The 23,223-nt window shown below is 52.4% G+C and overlaps 1 protein-coding gene across 1 annotated transcript in view; it reads right to left on the bottom strand.

Moving 5' to 3' along the window:
* LOC128720236 (homeobox protein homothorax) overlaps positions 1-23,223 on the bottom strand; it is a 111,953-nt gene that overhangs the window by 292 nt on the left and 88,438 nt on the right. Inside the window, exons 8-11 of the mRNA XM_053813932.1 lie at positions 12,805-12,903; positions 7,650-7,798; positions 3,488-3,564; positions 1,286-1,344 (exon numbers count right to left, since the gene is read on the bottom strand). Of these exons, the coding sequence (XP_053669907.1) occupies positions 1,286-1,344; positions 3,488-3,564; positions 7,650-7,798; positions 12,805-12,903 (384 nt within the window). The remainder of the gene's footprint in view (positions 1-1,285; positions 1,345-3,487; positions 3,565-7,649; positions 7,799-12,804; positions 12,904-23,223) is intronic.

The raw sequence follows: 23,223 nt of genomic DNA, 5'->3' as shown, positions 1-23,223 counted from the left end.
GGGCCACTGTTAATTGTTACTAGCACTATGGTTGGGGGTGGTTTTCCACCCCTCCCACCCTCCCCCCACCTTCGGGGAGGCCTGGGTGGGGTGAACCGGCACACAATAATCATCATCATTAGGTGCGTCCTGGGATTCAGTGTTTTGCCCCAGCCAGGACATTAGGCTTTGAGCGTTACCGACACCGGCTCGAGTCGTTAGCGAGCGCACGGATTTTGGGTGCTTTTTGGGGGGGAGAGGGGGGGGGGGGAGGCGACATTCAACCGGAACGGGAAACGGGGACAAAGGGGGACACCGTTTCGCTAGCGATCCGCTTTTACGCGCTTCAAACCCCGAGACATTCCGAGACCGGAGCGAAAAATGTAAATCTTTTTAAAACCCCTTCGGCTTTGCGATGGGTTCAATTTTCCATTTTCCAGTCGGAAAAGGGGGCCAATGGGTGGGTGGGGGGGGGGATCATTGTCGCATTAATTTAGCGCGGCACGGTGTGTGTGTGTGTGGGTGCGGGAGATGGATTTTCCATTTCACATTATTGTGCCGCGGGGAAGCCAGTGAAACTCATGAATAATGGAGGCACCGGGGGTTTTTTTTTCTCCCGGGGGCGTGCGGTAATTAAGGCGCGTGGAATCGATGGGGACGGGGGGGGGGGGCATGAATCCGTACGGAATGAATGAATTGGAAATGGATCCTTGCGCGAGGGACGAACCTGCCTGATAAGGGCAATCGAGCCGCGAGCGTCATGTTTTATGTGCGAAACGGTCTTTTGGGAGTCGGGAAAGCCCATTCTTCGGTTTCCTCGTAAATTATGATATTGTTGTGTGTGAACGTGTGTGTGTGTGTGTGTGTGTGAGTGAAGGATTACGAGTGATCGCGCGCGCGCGCGCAGGGATCACATGCGTGAGTTGGAGCACAAATTATGCGGTCCAATCGGTACACGATGGGCAATTAAAAGTTGGAAAGCGTTTTCCCCGGCCTCTTTTCCAATGGAAAGCAAGCAAAAAAACGAAGGAAAACCACCCCACCCCCCTCCCTTCCACTCCTCCTGGCACACCCAGGTTGGCCGGGAAATTCGAACCATTCGACCGATAAGCGAATCCTGAAACCGTACCCAGACTGTAGCAACCGTCCTGAAGGGCGAGATAAAATTGCGCTACTCGTTACAAACGCAAATACAATACACATTAACAACCATTAGCTACGGTACGCCGGATAAGGACAAACGGGTCGTCGACGCCCAGGGAACCCCGTCTCGCCCTTCCACCACCCTTCCTTCCTTGATACTAACCTGCCCGGTTGGACTGATCTATCATGGGTTGCACTATTCTGCGCCTCGCGTTGATAAACCTGCGAAAGAAAGAAAGCGAACACAAACCGTGAGCGTTGAGTTGAGTGAGTTCGTGGCGTACGGTGGAAAAGGGGACCGTAACGGGAAACGAGCGAGGGGACAAACACGGACACGGAATAAAGAAACAACGCCCCGATAAAGGGATAAGACAGGCGCAGGCAAACCCGGGAACCTGGGTTGGGAAAATGGAACAAACACATTAATCAAGTGAAGTGAAATGATTAGAACCGAGTAGAGGAACCGAACCGAGGGATGAAGGATAACGCGCGCTCGCTGGTGGTGGTGGTGATAAAACATTCAAAAAGGGAGAAAAACTGTGTGACACTCGGGAGGACATTTTCCCGGGCGCTCCCGGTGCCCTTGTTCCGTCACGGAAAAGCGCGCGCGCGCGCGAGCGGAGGTTTCGGGCGTACGTACCGATAAGAATCTGTAATTTCCCAGCGAGAAATTTCCCAGCAACAAAAAAAAAACAGAAAAGAAGCGATAGAGAGAGGCGGAGAGATTACTTCCTCCCGGTGTGTGTGTGGGGGGGTTGGCGTTTTGGTGAAAGAATTCCGCCGCCGAATTACGCATCCTTAACGGTGCGCGCCTATCGGCGGCAGATCAGCACAAACCCCGGAGACGTGCCGACGGAGTTCGCATCACAGAAAAACCAGCAGGGGTAGAACGTGGACGACCCGGGGATGCGATTTGGATTGGATTGCACAGTTTATTTGATTTATGGAAATTAAACAATAATAAATCACCTCATCTAGTGATTGTGGAAGTTTCGGCTTCGTCCAGGCCCGGTGCCCGGTGGGTTGGCTTTACTTTCATTTCCCTACTGGCGGGCTTCCGGTGGACGGATGGAAAAATGGACAAAAGGGCCGGTCGGCCGGAATCCCATTTTTGTTTGGATATTTGTTTGTTGCGGAGTCGTAAGTTAAACATGAAAATTGCTTTTCGTCCGCCATTCGAAGGGTGACAACTGTCGTGGCATCGGGGGAATGGGTGTTTGCCAGCGCGAGGGAGGTAGGAAAAACAGCCGGAAAACTCCTACGGCGAGCCGCTGGTGGCAGGAATTTCGTAGGTTTGAATTCGAAATGAACCAGTCACAGTGGGGGACGTTGGGACCGGGAAAACGATTGGTTCCGGGTACGAAACCGGCTCCCGAAAAAAAGATGGAGTTTTCTTTTTTCCATTTTTTGTTGTTCGTCGTAGCTCGCCGAAACGAAAGGAAAGTGTTAAGCACTGGCACCAAGCCGGACAAGCCATTAGAAACTAATACGACGGCGCAGGAAGCACATTATGTTGCAGTGTGTGACACCCCTTTTTCTTGCGAAAGAAAGCAAAAGCGAAGCAACCTTGCGAAAAAGGGGTTCCGCACACGCTTCCGAAGAAAAGCCCGGAAAATTGCCCATACCATGGCATCGAAACGGTCCCCAACAATTGGCATTCGATAATTGTGTCGCCGGGGTCACCGAAACACAGCATGTTGTGTGGGTGGATTGGGTGGATTGAGTATTAATTTCTCACCCCACAGGACCAACACGTTCAACGCTCAAGTGTCACTCGAAGCGCGTGATGTGTGACACATTCTAGCTGTCAAACTGTTGTTCCCCGCCTACTTGACGTTTTTGTTCGCGTGCACTTCGGCCAAAAGCGGAAAAGCAACCAACGCTGGGAACACAGCACCGAGATGGGAGGAAAATTGGGAAATCCAACCGAAACCGGTGGTGGGTCGGATTGCGCTAATCAGCCACACACCAGGCGGCCCTTTTTCGTGCGGAGAGAGAAAAACACAACGCATTGTGTGCACCAGGATCGCGCGCGTCCGGACAAGGACGAGGGATTCGACACAATCGAACAATTACAACATATTCGCACCACCTTTTCCCCGGAAAGCGGCCCCGGAAAAGGGCTGCCGGCGTGCGTGCGTGTGTGCGGTTGCGTGTGCACACGTTGCCAGGACTCGAGGATGCAGGGACGATCGACGACGACGACGACGACGACAACGACGACGCAGATGAGGGCAAACAACAAATTTGCCTGCCACCTTTCCGTACGGGGGTTTTCCCGAAGCCCAGCGAACCGGGTAATCCGGCACGTGGAAAAAGGGGTTTTGATCCGGGTGGGCGAACGGGTGCCGGAAAAAGCACTTACCAGTTATTAACTTGCAGTATCGTCAGGCCCGTGTCTTGCGCTAGCTGCTTTTTCTGGTCCTCCGATGGGTAGGGATGCTGGAATCGAGAACGAGAGAAAGAAAGAAAAAAAATGAGAGAGAAGAAAAGAGACGCATGAAAATTGGTTCCGAATCGGTGCGGTGTGTTTATAAAGCAATGCAGAAGTGTGTTTTAGTGGCGGCCAACACGACTCAAGTGCCACTTTTCCGGCCACGGTCGGTCTCTGGAGGGTTGCGGAGGGCCGCTCGCTTTTCGATTGTTTGTTAATTAAAATCTGAGTGCCGGGACGGGACTTTGGCCCCCGTTCGATGGTGTGTGCGATATCGTGTCGATGGGGAATTATGCTCTCGAATGGCTGAAGGAACGGTTGGCTTAACCGGGACGTACTCAAGCGCTTATCCACAATTAACAAAAACGTTCCTGCCAAACACACGCACACAAACACGCCAGGTGGCTTTCGAGATCACGCACGAGCGCAACGGCGTTTTGATCGATCAATTAACAGCATTTAATTGTGCTACATTGACAATGAATTCGTGCAATAAAAATGTTCGACATGGGGCGCACGCGCGAGCCCTCGGCGAAAAAATGAGCATATCTGTGTTCGGGGTCACCTGCAAACAGGGCGCTCCTGCCTACGCGCAAACATGCCACCCCCTCAAGAAGAGGCCCCCCGTCCCCCTCCTTCCCCCCAAAGGCCCCCACCATTGTGAACAGGACCAGCACCCTTGAGCGAAATTGTGTGATTTTAATATTTGGCTTTCCACAGTGCATCGTGCATCGATGCAACGTGCATTCCAAAGCGGGGAAGATCCGGGAGAGACAGAGAGAGAAAGAGAGAGAGGGCATCCTGTCGTCGTTGTCCCCTCTACACCCAGTGACACCCACCCATCCACCCACCCAGTGACCCTCCGGTCAGATAAAGGGGAAAAATTATCTTATCCTTCCACGTGAATGTCAATACGGACTGACAAATATTTTTAGACATTTATATTTATGTAATGCAAATTATTGCCCATGTATATGCATATAAAATACGAAAAATGCTCTTAAATCAGTCCTTATTCCTCGGGGCACAGGGCCGTTTGCGGAGTTTGCGCTCGCTGGCACGATGCGTTCGGAAAGCCTTCGAAAGCCAAAGCCGGGGAGAGCCGCGATGGTCATTGATATTCCATGGCGGAATGCATTACGAACAAACAGAGGGAAAAAAAAACGAGAGAGGTAAAACGAAAAAAAAAATACAGCAACACAACCCTGCCGTGGACGCACGGGACGTGCCCTGTGAGACGTTCGTTCGATCGTGTGTCTCTTTGGGCTCGTTTCGTTGTGCTTCGTTTTTTTTGCATTTTGCATTTTGCTTCTTGCTGCCAGCATTGGGCCTCGGCAATCGGTGGGCTTTTGCGTTGTGGTGCCTTCATCGTACAACGCCGCCAATGCAGCCAAGGCAAGAGACCTTCGAGGCCAGCCTCGAGACCCGGTCGAGAAGGACGGAGCCCTTGAGGCTGCCTGCAGAGTGTACGCGATATTACTACGCCTATTAGTCGCCGAAAGGGAGGCGGACAGGATCCTGTTCGAGCCTCGAGCATGTCGCTGCCGTACGCGCAGCAACACGCCGATGGGCAGCTTCTTAATGCTGCCGCCTTGCGGGTTTTTTTTTATTTCCCCACGTCCCGAGGCGCGGGTGGTTTGCGAGCCCAACGGTCGGGTGCTTCACTTTGCTGTGTGGTTCTGTTCGGTTGCACAAACAAATCCCAGCCCACAGTGGGTGCATGATGCATTTACCATGAGCCGGCCGGTGCGACGGTCCGCATCGATTCCCCGGATGCATCGCAAGGTGCAGTGAGTGATCGATCGAATCGGTCGAGTGATCGTATTTATGTGCGTCAAAGGGGGCTCTCATTTCCATTTTCCAACCTGACCGTGAGGGGGGGACGGAGGGACCGGGGGGGGCGATGGATTAATGTCAAATGTTTCAATTTAATGTAAAGTAGTAAAAATTTGGTCGTTGGTAGGAGGGGGGTTGCGCACAACAACAAAAAAAACGCCCCATTAATCGATCGAGGGTTGGGGTACAATAAAAAAAAGAAAAGAAAAGAAACGAAACGAAAACGAAAGCCATAAAACAAAACACCGGTTGATCGCCAAATCGATCGATCGTTCCGGCAATGAAAATGCAATAAAACGATCATCGAACGATCGTCGGCGGGAGAGAGAGAGAGAGAGAAAAAGAGAGCATGAGTGAGCGAGCAGGATTGGGCCGCATTTGGGATGATGTTTATGAGCGCAAAGCAAATGATCGCGGGAGCATATGTGCGTTGGTGGTTTTTGTTGCACGTTTACCGCCAGCTCATTTCCATCGATCGGATGGGTGCGATGATCGCGGGGTGCAATGAAACGAGCAGCAGCAGCAGCGGCGGCGGCAACGGACAAACCGATATTGATCATCGCCCAGGCAAGCCCGTCGGTCTGTTTCGATGACATCGCGCCGATCCGGCGCTCCAGAACGGAACCGAAAACGGGGAACCGCGCACACCGGAATGGAACGAAATTTATTACACTTTTACGACTCTTAAGTTATGAGCCAAATGATTTATTTAACAGCGAACCAGCGAGACGGGTGGGGGCAGAAGAAGAAGAAGAAGAGAAAAAGCACACATACACACGGACACAGACACGGAGAGATAGGGGGACGAGCGCGAACCGGGCTACTTGGCATACCGGGACGATTTAATTAGCAAACACCGGGTGCCCCTGGCTTGTGAGCTGGCGGATGCGGAAAAACAAAACACCCGTCAAAGTCCCTATTACCGAGGCAAAGTGTGAACAAATGCTAGATGATGTGCTGCTGGAATAAATTTGCATTATTGCATTTAATATGCTGCACACACACACACACAACACACACGCTTGTACGCGCATTCCCAGGCTAAACGGATTGCTCCCGAGCCGGCGTGTGTTGTTTGTTCTGCTGTTTTGCAGCCGTTTCTGTGTGTGCACTTTCCGTTTGTTTTTTTTTTCGTGTTTACATTTACGGATACTTTTTTTTTGTGGTTTGGTATGCTCCTCAAGGGCTCGCGGCCGGCCGGTCATTTCTTTCGCTCGATTTGCGGGCTAATTTTTGCTCCAGAACAAACGAACGGTTGCGTGCGTAACGTTTGTGGCTGCAACGTACGCAGCCACACAAAACGGCTCATCACCTTTCTGGCTGCGTGCGGGAGGTTGTAATCTATTCCAACCCTCGGTTTCGGTGCGATTGATCGATTGGTGACCGTCGTTCCACTCGGGACAGACGCTCAATGGTGTGCCTGCGCCCGGGAGCACATTAGGAAATGGGACGATCTCAAGTGCCGGTTGCGCTTATCCTTGCAATCCCCGCGGGACTTGCCCCAGACGAACGGATCGGTTGGCAACCCCTCCGATGCGCACGTACAACGCGCCCCTCGCATAATGTAGTTCGCCGGTTTCCGGACCCGTTCCTGTTCCCCGAGCACCCAGAACCGCGCCCATTGGCACCGCTCCGGTGAGATTGTCACGGGTCAATTCCGAGTACATTTATAACTGTCACCAGAGAGCGGGAGGACGAAACGCATCAAGGAAATTGAAACGCATCACTTGACGGGGGTGGGACAATTCGCTACGGGCGACGGGATAGGGTGGTCCCCGTCTGGACCGGGAAAGTGTTTGAAGGATGCCACTCCTCGGCGGGCCAGCTCCGAAAGGACACATTGTGTTGGTGAGTGGTTTTTGCATAAAAGAGCATCGCAACGCTGGGAAAGTGCCCAGTTTTCGCTAATCGTGCCCTCGCACTATCGAAACAATCCGCCTGCATTCCTGCGATCTTAAGCCCCAATCTTAAGTGCCCCCTTTGGCAGCGGTGAAGAATGCCATTCAGAATCATTTTAGCGAATGCATAAAGCAACCCATTTCACGATAACGCGCCGTATCGATTAACTCCCGTCGTGTCGTTATCACGTGGGGGTGCTTTTATTGCGAACTCTCTCTCTCGGATGGTTCGAGGCTGGGAAAACGGGCCGTATCCCCCCAAAACGAACGAAGAAAAGCCCCCACAATAGACAATGATTTGGTCAGCCGAGAGAGAGAGAGAGAGAGAGAGAGAGGCTTAAAGTGAGTGTAAAACCTACCGTTAGGTGCTGGAACAGCCACGCCCGCAGAATGTTGGTGGCCACCTTCGGGAAGATCCCCCGTTTCTTTTGGTTTTTCTTGCCGCTGGTATCGTCGTCCTCCTCGCCGGTGCCCTCACCGCTGCCGATGCTGGTATTGCTGGCATCACCTGAAAGGAGCAAGGAAGAAAGCGAGAGAGAGAGTGAGAGAATGTTAAGAAAAAAGACGTTAAGTTTAAGTAACGCGAATCACGCCGGATCGTGGAGAAATAGTGTCGTTCGTTCCGACGGCAAATCCAACCCGGCCGGTTCCGTTTACGAGAAGGCTTACTCACAGTGCGGGGAAGGGTGGGAAAATGTGTGAAAAATTGCCCGATAAAACCTGTTAAATATGCACCTTTTGCTCTGTCGGGGCCGCGTCGGCAAAACTCCCTTTGCCAACCGGCGGGAAGGCTTCGTTTTTTAAACAAAACTAAAGAGTGAAAAAAAAAACAACCCACCAACCATGCTCCGAGTTTTAAAACGAGCCCAATAAAATAACCACTCTCGGAAAGGGGAGGGAGCTGGAGCCCAACGGGAGACCGGGAGCCGGGTGGCATAAAGATTATTAACTATGAAACTTATGTGCCGTCTTAATAGAAGGCGATGGCGACTTGCGCCATTTACCTTCCCCCACACCGGTGTAGCGACGAACAGCACGTTTTAATGTGCGTCAGCTGCTGTTGGAATGGCGAATTTTTTCTTTTTTTTAGTTTCCACGACCGCAAGGAAAATCCTTCCGACAATCCACCAGCGGACTTTAGCATCGATTGGGATGCCGCCGCCGGTGGTTCCAAAAGAAAGAAGCAAAAAAAAAAAAAGCGCACCATCACCATTAGTCAGCTAGGACTCTCGTGGTCGCGTCCGGGCGCGTTTATAACGCCCGGTTCGTTAGTCCAAGGCGTTACTTCTTCCACTACCAAAGGAGGCGGCGTTTTATCGCACACGGGATGGATCGCTAATGGGCAGTTCGAAGCTGTGGGAATCCATCCCACAGAAACGCGTATTGCTTTCCGATCGTGTCACGAGAACCCGCCAAAGGGGTTGTGTAGATTTTGTTCAACAGAAAAAAAACAACCCCACTCGGATGGTGTTATTAATGTGACGCACTGTGCGATAAGCCTGTTGGGGGAGAGAGAGAGAGAGAGAGAGAACTGCACGGTTCAAATTTCGGGCATTTTCGATTTGCAGCACGAATGCACTCGGACAACGATCACGAGGCCAACAGCAACAGCAACAACAAACACCGTAAATGCATTTCGACACAAATCAGCTTAAATTTATCTTTTAAATTTATTCCTTCGAAGAACGGAGCAGCCGGAACCGGAGAAGAAGCGAAAAAGACCAAGCAAAGCATGGCGTCTGGGGTGGAAGTGCGTTTTGCGGGTGAGACAAACAAAAAAAAAAAGAAAAAGGCGACCTGCATTAGGCCAGCTCGCTCGCAAAAGCTTGGCCACGCTACACCGATTAGATAAGCTATCCCCGCGGCTGAATCGGCCTCGGTGATCGGTGAGCATATTTTTGATTGGAGCGCAAAATATGCAAATATGCGCCGCCCGAATCCGCTCATAATTGGGGTTGCGGATTTGCGCCCGCCGCTAGATGGCGCTTCCAAGCCATGAGCGAGTTGGGGGTTGTTTTTGCAGCAGCCAAAGATCGATCGGTGTGCGGTTCGTGATTTAGCGCGCAAACGTGCGACCACCTTCGAGCCTTCGAGAACCAAACTCCGGTGCGTCGCCAAAATGTGTGCGTTTTTTCTTTTTAATTTAAAACCCCATCGTGTGTTTTTGGGTCCCATGGCGGCGAAAACAGATAAGCGATGGTTGAAGCTGAAAAATAAAACCGATGCTTATGGTAAGCGGTTTTCGCGGCCACCATCTCAACCGGACCGCGCAGCATAATGCCACGGTTTGGGGCTTCTTCGTTTATTTTTTTTCATTATTCACCTTGCCTTCTAGACCCCTAGTTTAGAAGGGTGGCCCCCTGGAGGGGTTTGGGGGCGAGCGATGCGGCCCCCTTTTGGATATATAAATTTTTCTTCTACTTCTTCTTCTTCTTCTTCTTCGGGTCCAGTCGCGTTTCGTTTCGTTCGGTTCGGCTTCATTTATTCAAATTTAAACGCGATTCAATCATCTCATCACGGGGCCGGTGGAGCGGTCACGGTTGGGTGCCTTTTTTGATTTCTCATCCTATTTTTGTGAATTGTTTCGTCAAAAACTGACTTTATTTTATCCCTTGCCAGCCGGGTGCTCGGGTGGGGGCGGAGGTGGTTGCTATTATTGTTGCTGTTATTATTGCCGTTGCGTTGCCGTGGCCTCCGCGGCAGTGTTCCCGTCTCACGGTTTGTGGCTGGCTCGTTGTTGTGTGTTATTTTATTTTCTTTTTTTTTTCTTTTCAACTCCGCTCATTTCTTCCCGTTCTTGCGGTGTGCGCACCTACACAGTTTGACACAGAATGTAACGAAGCTGAGGGGTCCAGCTGAGGGTGGGGAGCAAACGCAAAGGGAAGCGAAAAAAAAAAGAACGCCGGCATGGCCTTTTGGCCCACGGACCTGGAGCTGAAGCTGGAGCTGGTGAACCGAAGGAACAAAAATCCGCCCAGCCTCGAAGCGGGGCGAAAAAGCGGTGGAAAAAAAACCGTGAAGAAGGAAACGAAGAAGAAGAAGAGGATCCCAACCCGCGGACCCCAAATGGAACAATCGCGGGTCCCGAGAAATGAAACGAAAAAAAAGAAAAAAGGAAAGAAAGAAACCTGTACGCAGGTCCCACACCGCTTAAGCGTCGTCTGTCTGTCAAATATATTAAATACATTTCAGAGACCCCTCCATGTCCAGAAGAGGAGGGGGGGGGGGGATCCTTTTCCGAGCTCCCGATCGCCACAAATTGATGCTATCTTCAAAAAACCGAGCGTTCGCGTCCCTGTGCCTTCTGTGGCAAAGGAAGCAAAACCGCGTGGCGACACGATGCTCGCGCTCAGATACGCCCGGGATTGTCTCCACGTTTCGTACGGGGATCCGCTTAATCCCGCTTCCCGATGGACGGGAAAACTGAAACCTGCCTCAAAAATCGATCCCCCTCCCCCTTCCTCCTCTCGCCCCACCAAGGAATGCGGGGGTTTGTTCTCTCTCTCTCTCTCTCTCTCTCTCTCTCTCTCTTGTGCGCACGCTCGTCCCGCCCACCGTAGTAAAATGATTTGTAATATTCTCTCTGCTCCCTGCTCTGCCGTCGCTCGATCGTTCTTTCAACCTTCAGCCATGGCCGTGGAAGCGCTGGAATGCACACCGGTTTTTTGTCTTTTTTTTTTGTTGTTGTTGTTTTGGAACCGAGACCGGTCCCGCGTCCCAGTCGGTGTCCCTCTTTTCCGGCGGGTACCGATACCTGGGTCCCCCGTGGAACCAGCGTGGAAAGTGTTCAAACAAATATGTATTCAAATCAAGAGATGGATCAAAGTTGATCTCCATTTCAGGGAGGGAGCACGGGAAAAATAAGAACCCAGAAAAAAAAAACCTGCCCAAGGAGCGAAGCGGCCGAAAAGCAACAAGAAACGAAAGGGTTCCTCTTCTTGGGAGCGTTTTGGGCCAACCGATCGATCGATCGGTGGCGTGCCGTGGCGGGCCGGGCCGAGAAAAATAAATGTCTCGGTTAATCTTAGCAGGGCCGTGGTGGAGGGGTGGGGGTTATTTTATTCTGTTTCTTTTTTTTTCGTCTTCTTTTTCTTCTTTTTGCTCCCCCTCCCCCCCCCCAGCTCGAGTTCCTTCTCGAGCGCGCATACGTCCGATAAACGATAACCAATGAATCTCGCTCATCAGCGTCAGCGTTCGGTATCGCCAGGGCTTTTGTTCTATTTTTCTGTCTTGTTTTTCGTTGTTTTTTTTGTTGTGATCTTTCTCTTCTGCTTCCCTCAGCTCGTCCACGTCCATTTTCCCGCGCTTCTGCGACTCTACGGGCGTTATCTGATTATTTCCAGCTCGCTTTTTTTCGACCCCCCCTTCCGGATGCCGAAACGATCGTCCCACTCTTCCCAGCTAGCGTAATTAGACGCATTTTACCCGTGTTTGGTGGCATCGAGTCCTTCGAAAGCCTGCGAATTCGATTGGCTCGATCCCTGGAGCCGTTTTGCGACCGGATTAGCGCCGTTCCGTTCGTTCCCTCCGAAAAACCGCCTCGCGGGTGGCGAATTATTATTGCATTCGTCAGCCGTGTAATGCGTTTCATTTATATCGCTCGCCCCCTCAGGCCGGGGCCGGAAAATGCGCTTCCTCTGGCGTTGAAATGCTGTCACTCACAGATCCGTCGGACGGCGGCGCAACCGTGGCGGTTCGGAACTGTGCGCGGGAATTATGGCCAGCAGAGAAGCGTGCCAACGTGCGGTGGGTGCGTGCGTTTTTCCGGCCATCTCATCGGCCTGCGAGGGCTTATTACATGTGTACTTGGCCACGCGGCCTGGTTGTAGTGATGTTTTTCTCTCTCTCTCTCTCTCTCTCGTCCTTTTTCCAGCAGACGACACGAACCTCACGCAAGGATCCTGCCTCCTGGCGTCCGACAAAACGCACCCCTTTTTATTCCTTTTTTTGTTGCTGCTTTGCTTTCATTTGTTTGCTTGCGGCCTGGGGTTTTCCATTTCCGGTTTTCGCCAACCCCGGGGTCGGTCGGTCGCAAAACGGTCGCATCTGCAGCGACAAAATGGGACAAAAGAGGACGAAAACCAACCCACGCCCGACGCAAGACGGAAACGCTGCCCACGCTGGTGGCAAATAAAAATGGGACCGTTTCCGTTCCGTTCCGGCGAGGAAAAAAAAAGCGAGGTTTTCCCCGGCCCGCGCTATTATCGGCCGGCGTGGAAATGAAACCGATAGGTGGTAGCGTAAGTAATTTCCCAAACCAACCACCCTCGCGGTGGCGCGCCGTTACATGTCAATTCCAGGCGCTCGTGCAGATGACGGATGCAGACGAGTGCGAGTTGCGTTGGTTGAGAGAGAGAGCGAGAGAGAGAGAGAGGCGAGTGTTGCGAACAAAAGGACTCAACCGGGAGCCTGGGATCGAGGGGTTGGGCCCGGTGCGCACGTGCAAATACGAGTCCTTGCAGACGATGGCGGGATGTTAAGGAAGGATTCGCCCTGGGGATGATGGACACTTACCTGGGCTGCCGAGGAAGACTGAAGAGTACAGGACACGCCGGGACTGGTCGACTCGTGCGTCGGATGGTGACGACCATTCTCGCCTCGAACACCATCGGCCTGTAAAAACAAGAGAGAGAGAGAGAGAGAGAGAGAGAACGTATTAGATCGGTATCGAAATGGTGTCCTTGCGGTTGTTGGTTCTGGTGCCCTTTTTGTGCTACGTATGGACGCGCCCTTGGCTAATCTTAGATGGACGCCAACCGGACGGCATGGTGTATTGTTCCACGCTCAGGCCTCATTCGAGTGTCGTCCGCGTACGGACGGATGTGTTGCGCTCGTTAAAGGACTGCTCTTTAGCGGCCATTCTCTGCCAAGCGAAACAAACGCTGCTAGAATCGATTACTCACGCTTCGATTTATCACAGCCAGGCCGGGCCACAAGAAAAGGGCCCACTCACATACATATACACCAAAAGGAAGCTGCTTTTGAGCCGTCGCTCAACGATCTTGTGGTTCTGTTCTTTTTTTTGTGCGAAATGCGCACCGATCGACGAGAACCGATCGGGTTTGTGGTGCTGGATCTGGATCGAACAGGTCGTGCACGGGACAACGCTCGATCGTTGGATCATTGGCCAAGATCAGAGAAAGTGAGCCGCCCTCAGGAACCCACCAAAGGGGGGGTGGGCAAAAAAAACTCACACACACACACACACGCGGAATGGAAGGAAAACCAAACTATAAAATGTGTGTATTTTTGTGACCACAAAGCGGGCCACAATTCCGATGCCGCCAGGTTGGTTCTGGCTGGCAAATGGCGTGGTACACACTGTTTGGGTGGGTAGGTGGGGTTGGGAGAATACGGACCACAAGAAAACACACACACAGAGTCGCACACACACACGCACGCATAAACGGCAAAAAATAATGAACCGAGAAAAACCGTTTGAAGCTCGGTCCGGTCCTCTGGTCTGGTTCGGTGGGTTTATGAGCCGCGGATTTTTATTTTTTCACCCCCCGTTTTCTTTCGGTACCGCTCGGGGCCAGTTTGTTTCCTCGTCTTTTCTTTTTCCACACGCCCACGCGCGCACACATCGGGCGGTGTGTTTAATAATCTCGCTTTTCGTGGAACTCGCGCCCCATCATCTCGGGGTCTCTGTCGGTTGTCGGAAAATGTGTCGCTTTTGGAGTGATACACGCGTCCCGCCGCCGGCATTGGGTCCGTGAAACAATTCGAAGGGCTCCCCTAGCTAGGAAGGGCTGTCCACATCGGGAACGGAACGGTGTTGTAACCGTTTTCCTTGCGCACGATCGTGGCCGAGTGGGGAAAATGGGCAGTAGGGGTGGTTTTGACATTTTCCGCGAACGAACGCGGCCCATCGACGGACGACGAACGATCGTTTTGACGCGTTTCGATACGTGACGCCGACGAGGGCTATCCGTACATTGGGAGCTAAGATGGGAGGAGGGAATGGCTAAGAAAATGCGTTGGAAAAACGCGCGCGCGTCGGTTGCGTTTAAAAATAGCGCTCCTTTTTCGGGCGCGCGGTGTTAAAAGCGTTTTCCACCGCCCAAATCCGTGCCGGGGCCGGGCCGGGTCGGAAAAACATCTCATCGCGGGTGCGGGCCGAGTTTTTCCGCTTTCACTTTCAACAACAAAGCTACGAAAACACACCACAACTCAATCGGAGCGTCAGGTCGCGGGACTTTTTCTTTTTCTTCCTTTTTTTGTTTTCCGCGGCCCCCGGCTCGGTTTTCCCTGGGCGCCTCACCGGAACCACGTGTCACTTGTGGCCAGGCCGCCGGCACGCTGCCAGGAAATGGTCGCTTGTGTTTTTAAGTAATATTTTCCCAAAGTGTCTATTTTTCGGTGCGGCCCTGGCTTGCCCGGTATTTCGTTCGTTCGTGCGTTCGTTCGTTCGCAGCTCGCTTCGTGGTAATTTTGACTCGCTTTCATCTATCTGGCGGCCCTCGCCATCATCGCCGTTTCCTGCCTTTATTTTTCCACCGTTATTACATGCGCCATCGCGCCAACTCTTTAAGAGCAGAGTGAAAGAGTGAGAGGGCGCGAAAAAAAAAAAGAAAAAGAGCGCTAATGTTGGTGGCGATCATGGGCAAACATTATTGTTTAATTTGCTGGTAATAAACAAATCCATTCCCATCGGCGGCGTGTGTGCGAAGGCGCCCCCTCATTTTTTTTCCCTGGAGCTGGTGAATATTTGATCGCTCCTTCCGTTCGCCATTAACGGGACGACGAGCCGGTGGCTGGATAAATTAATAAAATCGCTCCCGCCGGAAAACACCGGCGGTTGGCGGGCGCAGCTGTCAAAAGCTGGCCAGGGTGGTATATATAGAGGGTTTTCTTTCTTCGTCTGCCCAGCTAACGCGCATCTAAGCAGGCGCTGGAGCAGCCGCGTTCCGCTAGCAAATCAAATTCCACAGGCATGCTAGAGACCCTATTTGCTTGATTTAGGTTGCCTTGTTGCGATGATGCGCTCTCTCTCTCTCTCTCTCTCTCTCTCTCTCTCTCTCTCTCTCTCTCTCTCTCTCTCTCACACACTCAGCGGCGAAACCAGTACGCGATATTGTTAATCGCTTAGATTGGCAATTTTGTGTGAAAATTCACCCACGTGGAACGGTTTTTATGGCCCTATCTAGGCCATCGCCACCCGCGTACGGCGATAATAATTGGGTAGAACATTTTGGGCTGCCAAAAAGGTCCGGGCCCCGTGGATCGTGCGTGGTGTCGTTTTTTTCTTTGTTGTTGTTGCTCTTCTTCTTTCGCATCCTCCCTCAGCGTAGGAAAAACAAACGAGCCTTGCGTTGTGGCGAAGAGGAAAAAAAATAACCACCCACACACCCACAAACTGGTGGGGTTGGAAGTCCCGGGCCAATATCATCACCTCGGGTGCGTCGTATGATATGGAAATTCGTTAAAGTTGCGCGTGCCTTCCCTCCCCCCCCCATCCCAAGACAATTATTTTCTCCATCTTATGACGCGCGAGCGAGTTGTAAAAAAAAAGGACCCTCCTGACAAAAAAAAAGGCAACGACTCGCGCCCATCGTCACCTGTACGAGCATGTGTAGCAAATTTTCGGGTGCGGAAAAACAAATTTTCCAACCCCCGCCACCCAATGGCCCGGTTGCGGGGTGAATTCTCCGAAGAAATTGATGTAATTTTTATGGAAAATGCGCGATTCCCCGCCGGTGCCGAGAGCGCGCGCGTTCCACCGACGGCACAAGACGGATGGAATGGAAAACCGTGGCGTGGAAGCAGCGCTTGGAATGGCGAAGAATTTAATCAAATTCCGTCGGTGGGCGGCTGGGCGGTGGGTGGCAGTGAGGCGAAGACTTTATAAAGATTATAATAATGGCGGCGCGTCGGGAAGTTTTGCTCGTGTAATCTTTTGCGAGCGTACAAGGACGCACACATAAAGCAGTCCGACCAGGCCCACCTCCAACCCCCACATGGCGGAAAACCCTCTTCTCCCACCCCGTGGCCCCACGCCACCCAAAGGGTTCGCGGATGGGTGGCTCCGTGTGCGGTGGTTTTCCACGGTCGCGATCGAGAAGCTGGAAATTTGTTAATCAGCTTGCGATTTGCGCTATCTGATGCGTAACGTACCGCACACACACACACACACACGCGGGTGAGAAAAATCGACCAACGAAAAGCGACCAGGCGAGCGGAAACAAAAGCGAATTAAGCCCTCGCTTTGCACCACCGAAAAGCGGAACTCTAACCGAAGCCGAGGTACCGGGAATTTATTTTTCGCCCAATGTCCGTGTGCCAGCGGGAAGGTTTGAAATTATGCTGGAAAACATTATGCGGTAAGCAGCCGTCATCGGTGTCGTCATCATCGTCGAACTGGCCAAGAAAGCTGCTAGAGCACTCGCATGCGCTAGAAAGGGCTTCCCGCGACTGGGCAAACAATTCATTTGGCCCCTTTGTTTTCCACGCAACGGACGGGGTTTCGCGTCTTCAGGCCTCTTTTACAGTCCTTTACCCACCCACCCACCAATCTCCTCCTCCCACACACACACACACACGCGCGTGGGTACACACATCAAACAGCCGCACAAGCGAGCGAACGAACGAAACCGTTTGGTTTACAAAGGAAAAACGACGGCCAGCGTCGAGGAACCATTTTGAGTGTTGTTATGTTTTTTTTTTCGGGTTTTTTTTTGGTTATTTTTTCGGGGCCGCAAAATGGGGAACCAACCAATAATGGCGCGGACGTCGACGTGAACGCAAAACCCACACTGCGCGGGGCGGGAAAGAAGAAGAAGAAAAAAACGAACGAAAGAAAGAAGAAGGCGAAGAAGAACGGAGCGGGCTCGAAATTAGACGAGGGTAAAACACCCTCCGGGGACCCTCACCGGCGGGTGCCGATGAAAACAAAATCCAGAATCGAATAGCAATAACAGCAGCACTAATAGCACGCAAGCAGCCAGCCTGCCCGAAGAGGCGAACGTAGAGAGAGCGAGAGAGAGAGAGAAAGCATAATCAGGCAACAGCACCGGGGCTGGTGGTGCAAATGCTAATTTCCGACCAAACCCAAAACTCAAACCAAACGCTCAGGAGGGCTCCTTTCGTCGTGGCGAAGGAGGCGAAAAAATGCGCCACATGCTGGAAGGGGAAGCACAGGACGAAGGACCTTCGGCAGGACCTCAGGAATCGGGACATGTGTTTTGCCGGCCGTTCCGTTGGCAGCTGCTGGTTGCGCCTGTTTTGGAATGCCCGCGGGCCCCCGGAAAGGTCTTTTTTGGGGAGGATCGTTCTGGATGGATAGAGAAGCGCCAGCGAACGAACGGGCCAATAACGGGCTGAACGGGCCCAACTGTAGCAACGGGCCCGTCTGTACATGTGCATGTAGACAAGCGGCTCGATCGTGGCGAACGCTTCAGTCACCGTCCGATCGATCGATCAACACCAAACGGGCGATCCCCCCGCCAATAGTGGAGGGAAATCAATCAGATAAGCGTTAGAGAGTTTGTGGCCCTTCAACCGTTTCAGCGTTTTTGTTTGCTTGCTCGAATTGCAGGCCATCCGGATGACCGGATATGGGCGCGATAGGAAAACGTGGAGTCGCCCCTCGTAAACATCCACCATCCCGAGTTTGACACTTCCTTTTTTTTTGTGGGGCGGAAAGTTGAGCAAACGATAAAGACTCGATTGGCCATACGTCAACTGGCCAAGCGCGATACGCAGGACCGTCGAGCGGTGATCAACGGGTGGAAAAGTTCGCCCAAAAACATATCAACCACCCTTTTCTCGTGGACGCAAACAAACAAACGCAGACAAACTTTAACACTTACTTCATCGAATCGCACTCGCGAGGCGTCCTCTTTCAAACCACCGGACGATTGCGAGAGCGAGAGGGTGTGAATTATCAGTGGCCGAAGGACAAAACGCTGAGAAAAGGGCGAAAATAAATAACGTCCAATGGGGAGGGTGGTTGGAGCCCAAAATTGATTACCTTTCGCGGGAGCGCGCTCGCGACAGCTTCAGGGAAAAGCGAAGCCCTTATTCGCCTCCCGCTCCATTCGGTCGATCGAACACGCTAGGTCTGCACCTTGCAGCGTGGGACATCCGTTATCGGTTCCCCCCCCAAAAAAAAAAACCCCAAAACGGTAAGGGAGCACTACGCGGAATTCGAGACCTCAACCCCCTTTAGAAAGGTCACCATTGGGACCCGACCGTTGCCAAATGGCATCGTGCGTTCGTGCGCTTGGATCCGCTTTTGATTGAAGCCTGGCTGCAGATAGCGATAGACACACACTCGCGAGGAGGATTTTCTACCGAGCGGGCATTAATCATTTTTCGAGCATTTCTTGCGCGTTTCTTGCGGTCGCGAAGTGGCTTAGATGGACGCGCGAGACCGACGAAAAACAAAACGTTGGGGTCGGCACGCTGGAATCCACCGTGGAAAGTTTGTGTGTGGAAATAACTATCCCGGGGTTTTGTGGGAGGGTTGCGCTTCGTTGCCCACCGATGGAGTGGGTGGGTGAGCCAACCCTCGCAGAAAGGGTGAAAGGGATGGGGGGGCCCAAAAACGCCAACCAAAACCCATCCATTCTCAAACGTTACGACTGGCCCGGTGCGAGGTCGGAATGAAAAATCCTTTATTGCCCCCATGGCTAGAGACCGGAGTTGGAGTTCCATAGCAAACCTACACACACACACACACGCATACACACCCAAAAAAGGTCCCAAAACTTGCGAAAGAAACCCACAACGGTTCTCGTTTCTTTAGTTTTTTGGCTTTTTTTGTGTGTGCTAGCTCCAGCTAGGGTGTCTTTTTGGGTTCGTTACTCCTCCGGGGGGTGAATTCTACCCCGGGATCCCGTCGCAACCCACCCACCCGTCGGTAGTTACGCGCACCTGGGTTCCGCCGGGAGGCTGCGCAAAAGGGGGTCTGCATATTAGATTGAAGAATTTACACGTCCACCCGCACGCAACGCCACGCCCGAGGTGACCGAAATTTGTTGGCATATAAACTACGTGATAATGGCCGGTCTCGGGCCGGTGTGTCCTTTCGCCAGTGTGTTCGCCTGACGCCGGTGCAGCTGGGGCCACTTTTCCCGGGGCGGATTTTGTCGGCCGGATTTTCTTCTCAATCTTGCCGCACCGTGTCGCTGCTCGGAAAAACGCTTAAGCCGGGCAAAAGTTCATTACACAGCCGAGGCTGGGACTGGCGGGTGTATATTCGGAGGATTTGTTTCCTTATTAAGAACTTTTTGGGGACTTTTGGTTTAGTGCGAGCGCAGGACGAGCGCAGGACGAGATCCTCGGTACTGCGGCAGTTCCGATGTGGGGGATTATTTTTCCTGTGTGTGTGTGGGGGGTTTCTTCGTTGAACACTCACTGGTCGTGCGAGAGACAAAACGTATCACAATCAATTTCAATGTAAGTGCCGTCGTTCTCGTGGGTGGACAGGATGTTATGCGGGCTTGCGAGCGCTTTAAAGCGGAGAGTTTAAAGCGAACACCCCGGAACTGGTGTTCCGTACGAGAAGGAAAAGAAAAATCCCAACCCCACACGGCTGACGATCATCCCGATCGATGCGATCGGTCGCAATCACCACAGCGCTCGCCCCAGGACCGGATCGCAATAATAATTTTCGTACCGTGTAAAATGCTGTAATTAATTCGGATGACATGTGACGTTGATGATGGTGGGGTTTTGCGGGTCCTTCGGCCTCGCAGAGACCCGGTCCCGAAGGTAGGATGCGCAAGGATGAGAGCACACGGAGCGCAGTCTTTTAAATTAATATTGACACCGAACGAAAAAGCCTGGCCCTGGCTCGCCCGCGGAGCGCATTATACCACCGATATGTGTCGCGGTGCGACATTAATGCCGGTCGGTTTCGTTTTGCGTGTGGCAAAACGGTCGCGAACGAACGCGAGAGTGCATATTGAATATGGAGCCATGGACTAAAAATAAAACTGCAGCACACGGCTGCAATTCGGCCGGCCGCCGGCGTTCTTCTTCTTCTGTTTATTTTTTGTCCTGCCCGCGGAGGAATGGGTTCGCGGAACGCACCGGGGGGGAGGGCAAAGACATAAAGATCGGGAAAAATTAACAAACCGTGCTCGAAGGGAAGCGGGAAAAAAGGGCCACGCAGAGCGGGTGGAAGAACGTAACGAAAAAAACCAACCACACAACGAAACAAGCAAAGAAGACGCTACAACGCGAACACGCCTGTAGGAAGCTGCAAAGATATGCTGGGAGCGAAGCGCGAAACCACGAAGCGTGTTCGAGTGTTATCCATATTTGCATGCGGTATTAATTGTCGTTCTGTAATTTACCAAACCCAAACGAGGGACACGTGATTCGCGATGACAGCGCGCAGTAGGCCGTCGGTGCTGTCGGCTGTTTACACCGTGTGATCGGGGTGTTCGCTGTCCCGTTCGCGGCGGTGTGCGCCTTTTTGCCCGGGGAATTTCAGCCCTTCTGCTGAGGAGGCCGCGTGTGCTTTACAGCATTTTTCTTCATGTGCATGTGTCAATTCCACGGGGCTGCTGCCTTGTGCTCGCTCGCACGCTGGGCGTGTGGGATGGACTCCGGGGTTTTTTTTTTGTGTGTGTCTTTCTCCGCGACACCCCGTGGGTGTAGCGATTTTTCCAGCCTCGACGACGCGTCGCCGACGGAGAAAAATTCGATGGAATTTTAACTGACACGACTCGAGCGCGAGTTTGAGCTTTTTTTTCCCCCTTTTCCTTTCCTGCCATGCTTTCATGCTCCGGTATTTTATGTGTCTGTGTGCGTGTGTGTGTGATTGCGTTATCCTGAGTTCTTGTTTGTGCCCTAAGAAATGGCACTCGGGGGAAAAATAATTCTTTTTTTTTTGCTCCGGCTTTCTCTTCTACCACGGCCCCACCACGGATGTCCTTGATGGGCGACGGTTCTGCTGCCGACGTTTCGCCGGGTTCGCAGTCGTCAATTAATTCAACTGTGACGGTGTTAATGGAATGGATTTTGCAGACAATAAAAAAAAAGAAAGCAAAACAATCCGGTGTGGTGATAAAAAAAAAAGGGAAAAGGAAAGCGATCGGAGCCCAAACCCAAGAACCTTTGCGATGGAGGCCGCTTTCTTGGCAGTGGTTCGTTCTGAGATACCGGAATGGTACCCAAGTGTGTCCTTTTTCATTGCAACCTCCGACGCTCCGGTTGGGGTGGGGGTTGTTGTTGTTGTCGTTGTTTTCAAATCACATCCAGCATCCGGTCCCGACATCGAGTGGCTCGCACCCCATCCGGTGTGTGTGTGTGTTTTAAGTGTATTGAAAATTACGTTACGAAGTCGCTTTCCTCCTGCGCGCTCGTTTGTCGATTATGATAAGAGGGTGGTGGGCGGATGGTGCACCGAAGGCCCCCCCCCACCCTTGAGCAAGGCGACACGTTTCCGCCGGCGTGTCATTACATCAAATGAAACCAAAATAAGGCTCGAGATATCAATTGAAGCGCGTATCATCGGCCCATCGGCCCCAGGTCATTGTGGCAGCGAGTTCTCCCAAGGGTGGGTGGCTTTTGTGTCGTTTCAATGGCCCATTGTCTCGGTAATATTGCGGGCGCGACAGGACGGCGCGCGTGCATCTTTCGGTTCATCTTCAGCCGCCCGAATTCTCGCCCAAGATACGGACGCTATCGGGCCCGGTGGTTTCGTTCACCTGAATGGGGTTCGAACGCGAACGAAATGGGCGCTGCCCTTTTGGGTGGTTGGGGTGGTTCGTTGGATCGATTTTCTGAGACAGTTTAAATCATCGCTTCGGTGCCGGCAAAAAGGCGCACCGCCAACTGCTGCACAATCGGAGCGGCAAAATCGGTCCGGATTTCGATGCCGTTTCGATTCCGTAATCCCCGTAATCCGATAATTGCCCTTCCGACGAACGTCATTAGATGCATGGGCGATTCGAACGGGCGGAACGCGGGTGAAATTAAACACAAAACCAAAGAAGCTAATCACACCATCAGAGGCCCGATCGCAGGGTCCTGGGCGCCATGTTTTTTTCTTCTTCTTCTGCTTTTTGGCTTTCACCATTGCGCTGTGGCCCCCGTGTTCGGTTCCTGCGGTCAATCAAAACAAATTGTAATAACGGTTTATGGCGATTGCGCCAAGGATTTAGCGGAACGAAATTTACTGCCAATTGCTTTTCGATCCTTGCGCCTTTTGCACGGTCCGGGGGACGTTTCGGACGAGCGAGCGAGCGAGCGGACGGAGAACGATGATTTAAAAACCAATTTTCCTCGGACTCCTTTTTCGGGCGAAGCGGTGTCCTTTCGGTGAGTGTCCTTTCGCTCGCAGCCGACGGAGAAATTGCGATGGGGGCGGGACGATAAGGACCAAGTCCGCACACAAACACACACATAGAGACGATGGCTCGCGCCCGCACCGGAATGGTCGAAAAATGTTATTACAGATTATTCGGATGAGATTTTCCGAGGCGGCCCCTGGATTTCCAACGGCACGGCACCGTCTACGTGCCGTCCGGGCGTTTACGCAAAACGAATTTCCCCCGGAAAATGATCTGTGCATTGTTGATAGCGCCCGGCCGCAGAAAAGGGGACACCGGCACGTAATAGCAAAAATGGTCGCATGAAAAGAAAAATGCAAACCCCGTGCGCGTCCCTTGCTTCGGTGGGATGGTAAACCTTTTGCGCAAAAATAAAAAAAAAATAAAAAACAAAACAACATAACGGCCAAACCGGACACGAGACCCTCTCGAAGGGAAAAAGGGCAACCCCACGGTGTGTTGCCGCAGCACCCAGCACAAAAGCCCAAAAGGGAAAAAGGTTGTTTGCGTGTCGCAGAGGAATGTGCGCGCGGCGGGCCTCTCAAAGGGCTCGCTTTTCCCTCGCCCTTAAATCATTGCTCCAGGTGGCGCAAACGCAAACGATCTCGAAAGTCCGAGCCGCGTGCAAGGTTGGGTGGGCCCCGTT

Source organism: Anopheles nili, chromosome 2 (assembly GCF_943737925.1).
Source record: "Anopheles nili chromosome 2, idAnoNiliSN_F5_01, whole genome shotgun sequence".
In the NCBI taxonomy this organism is placed as follows: Eukaryota; Metazoa; Arthropoda; class Insecta; order Diptera; family Culicidae; genus Anopheles; species Anopheles nili.
This window is presented reverse-complemented; position numbering and strand designations above follow the sequence as displayed.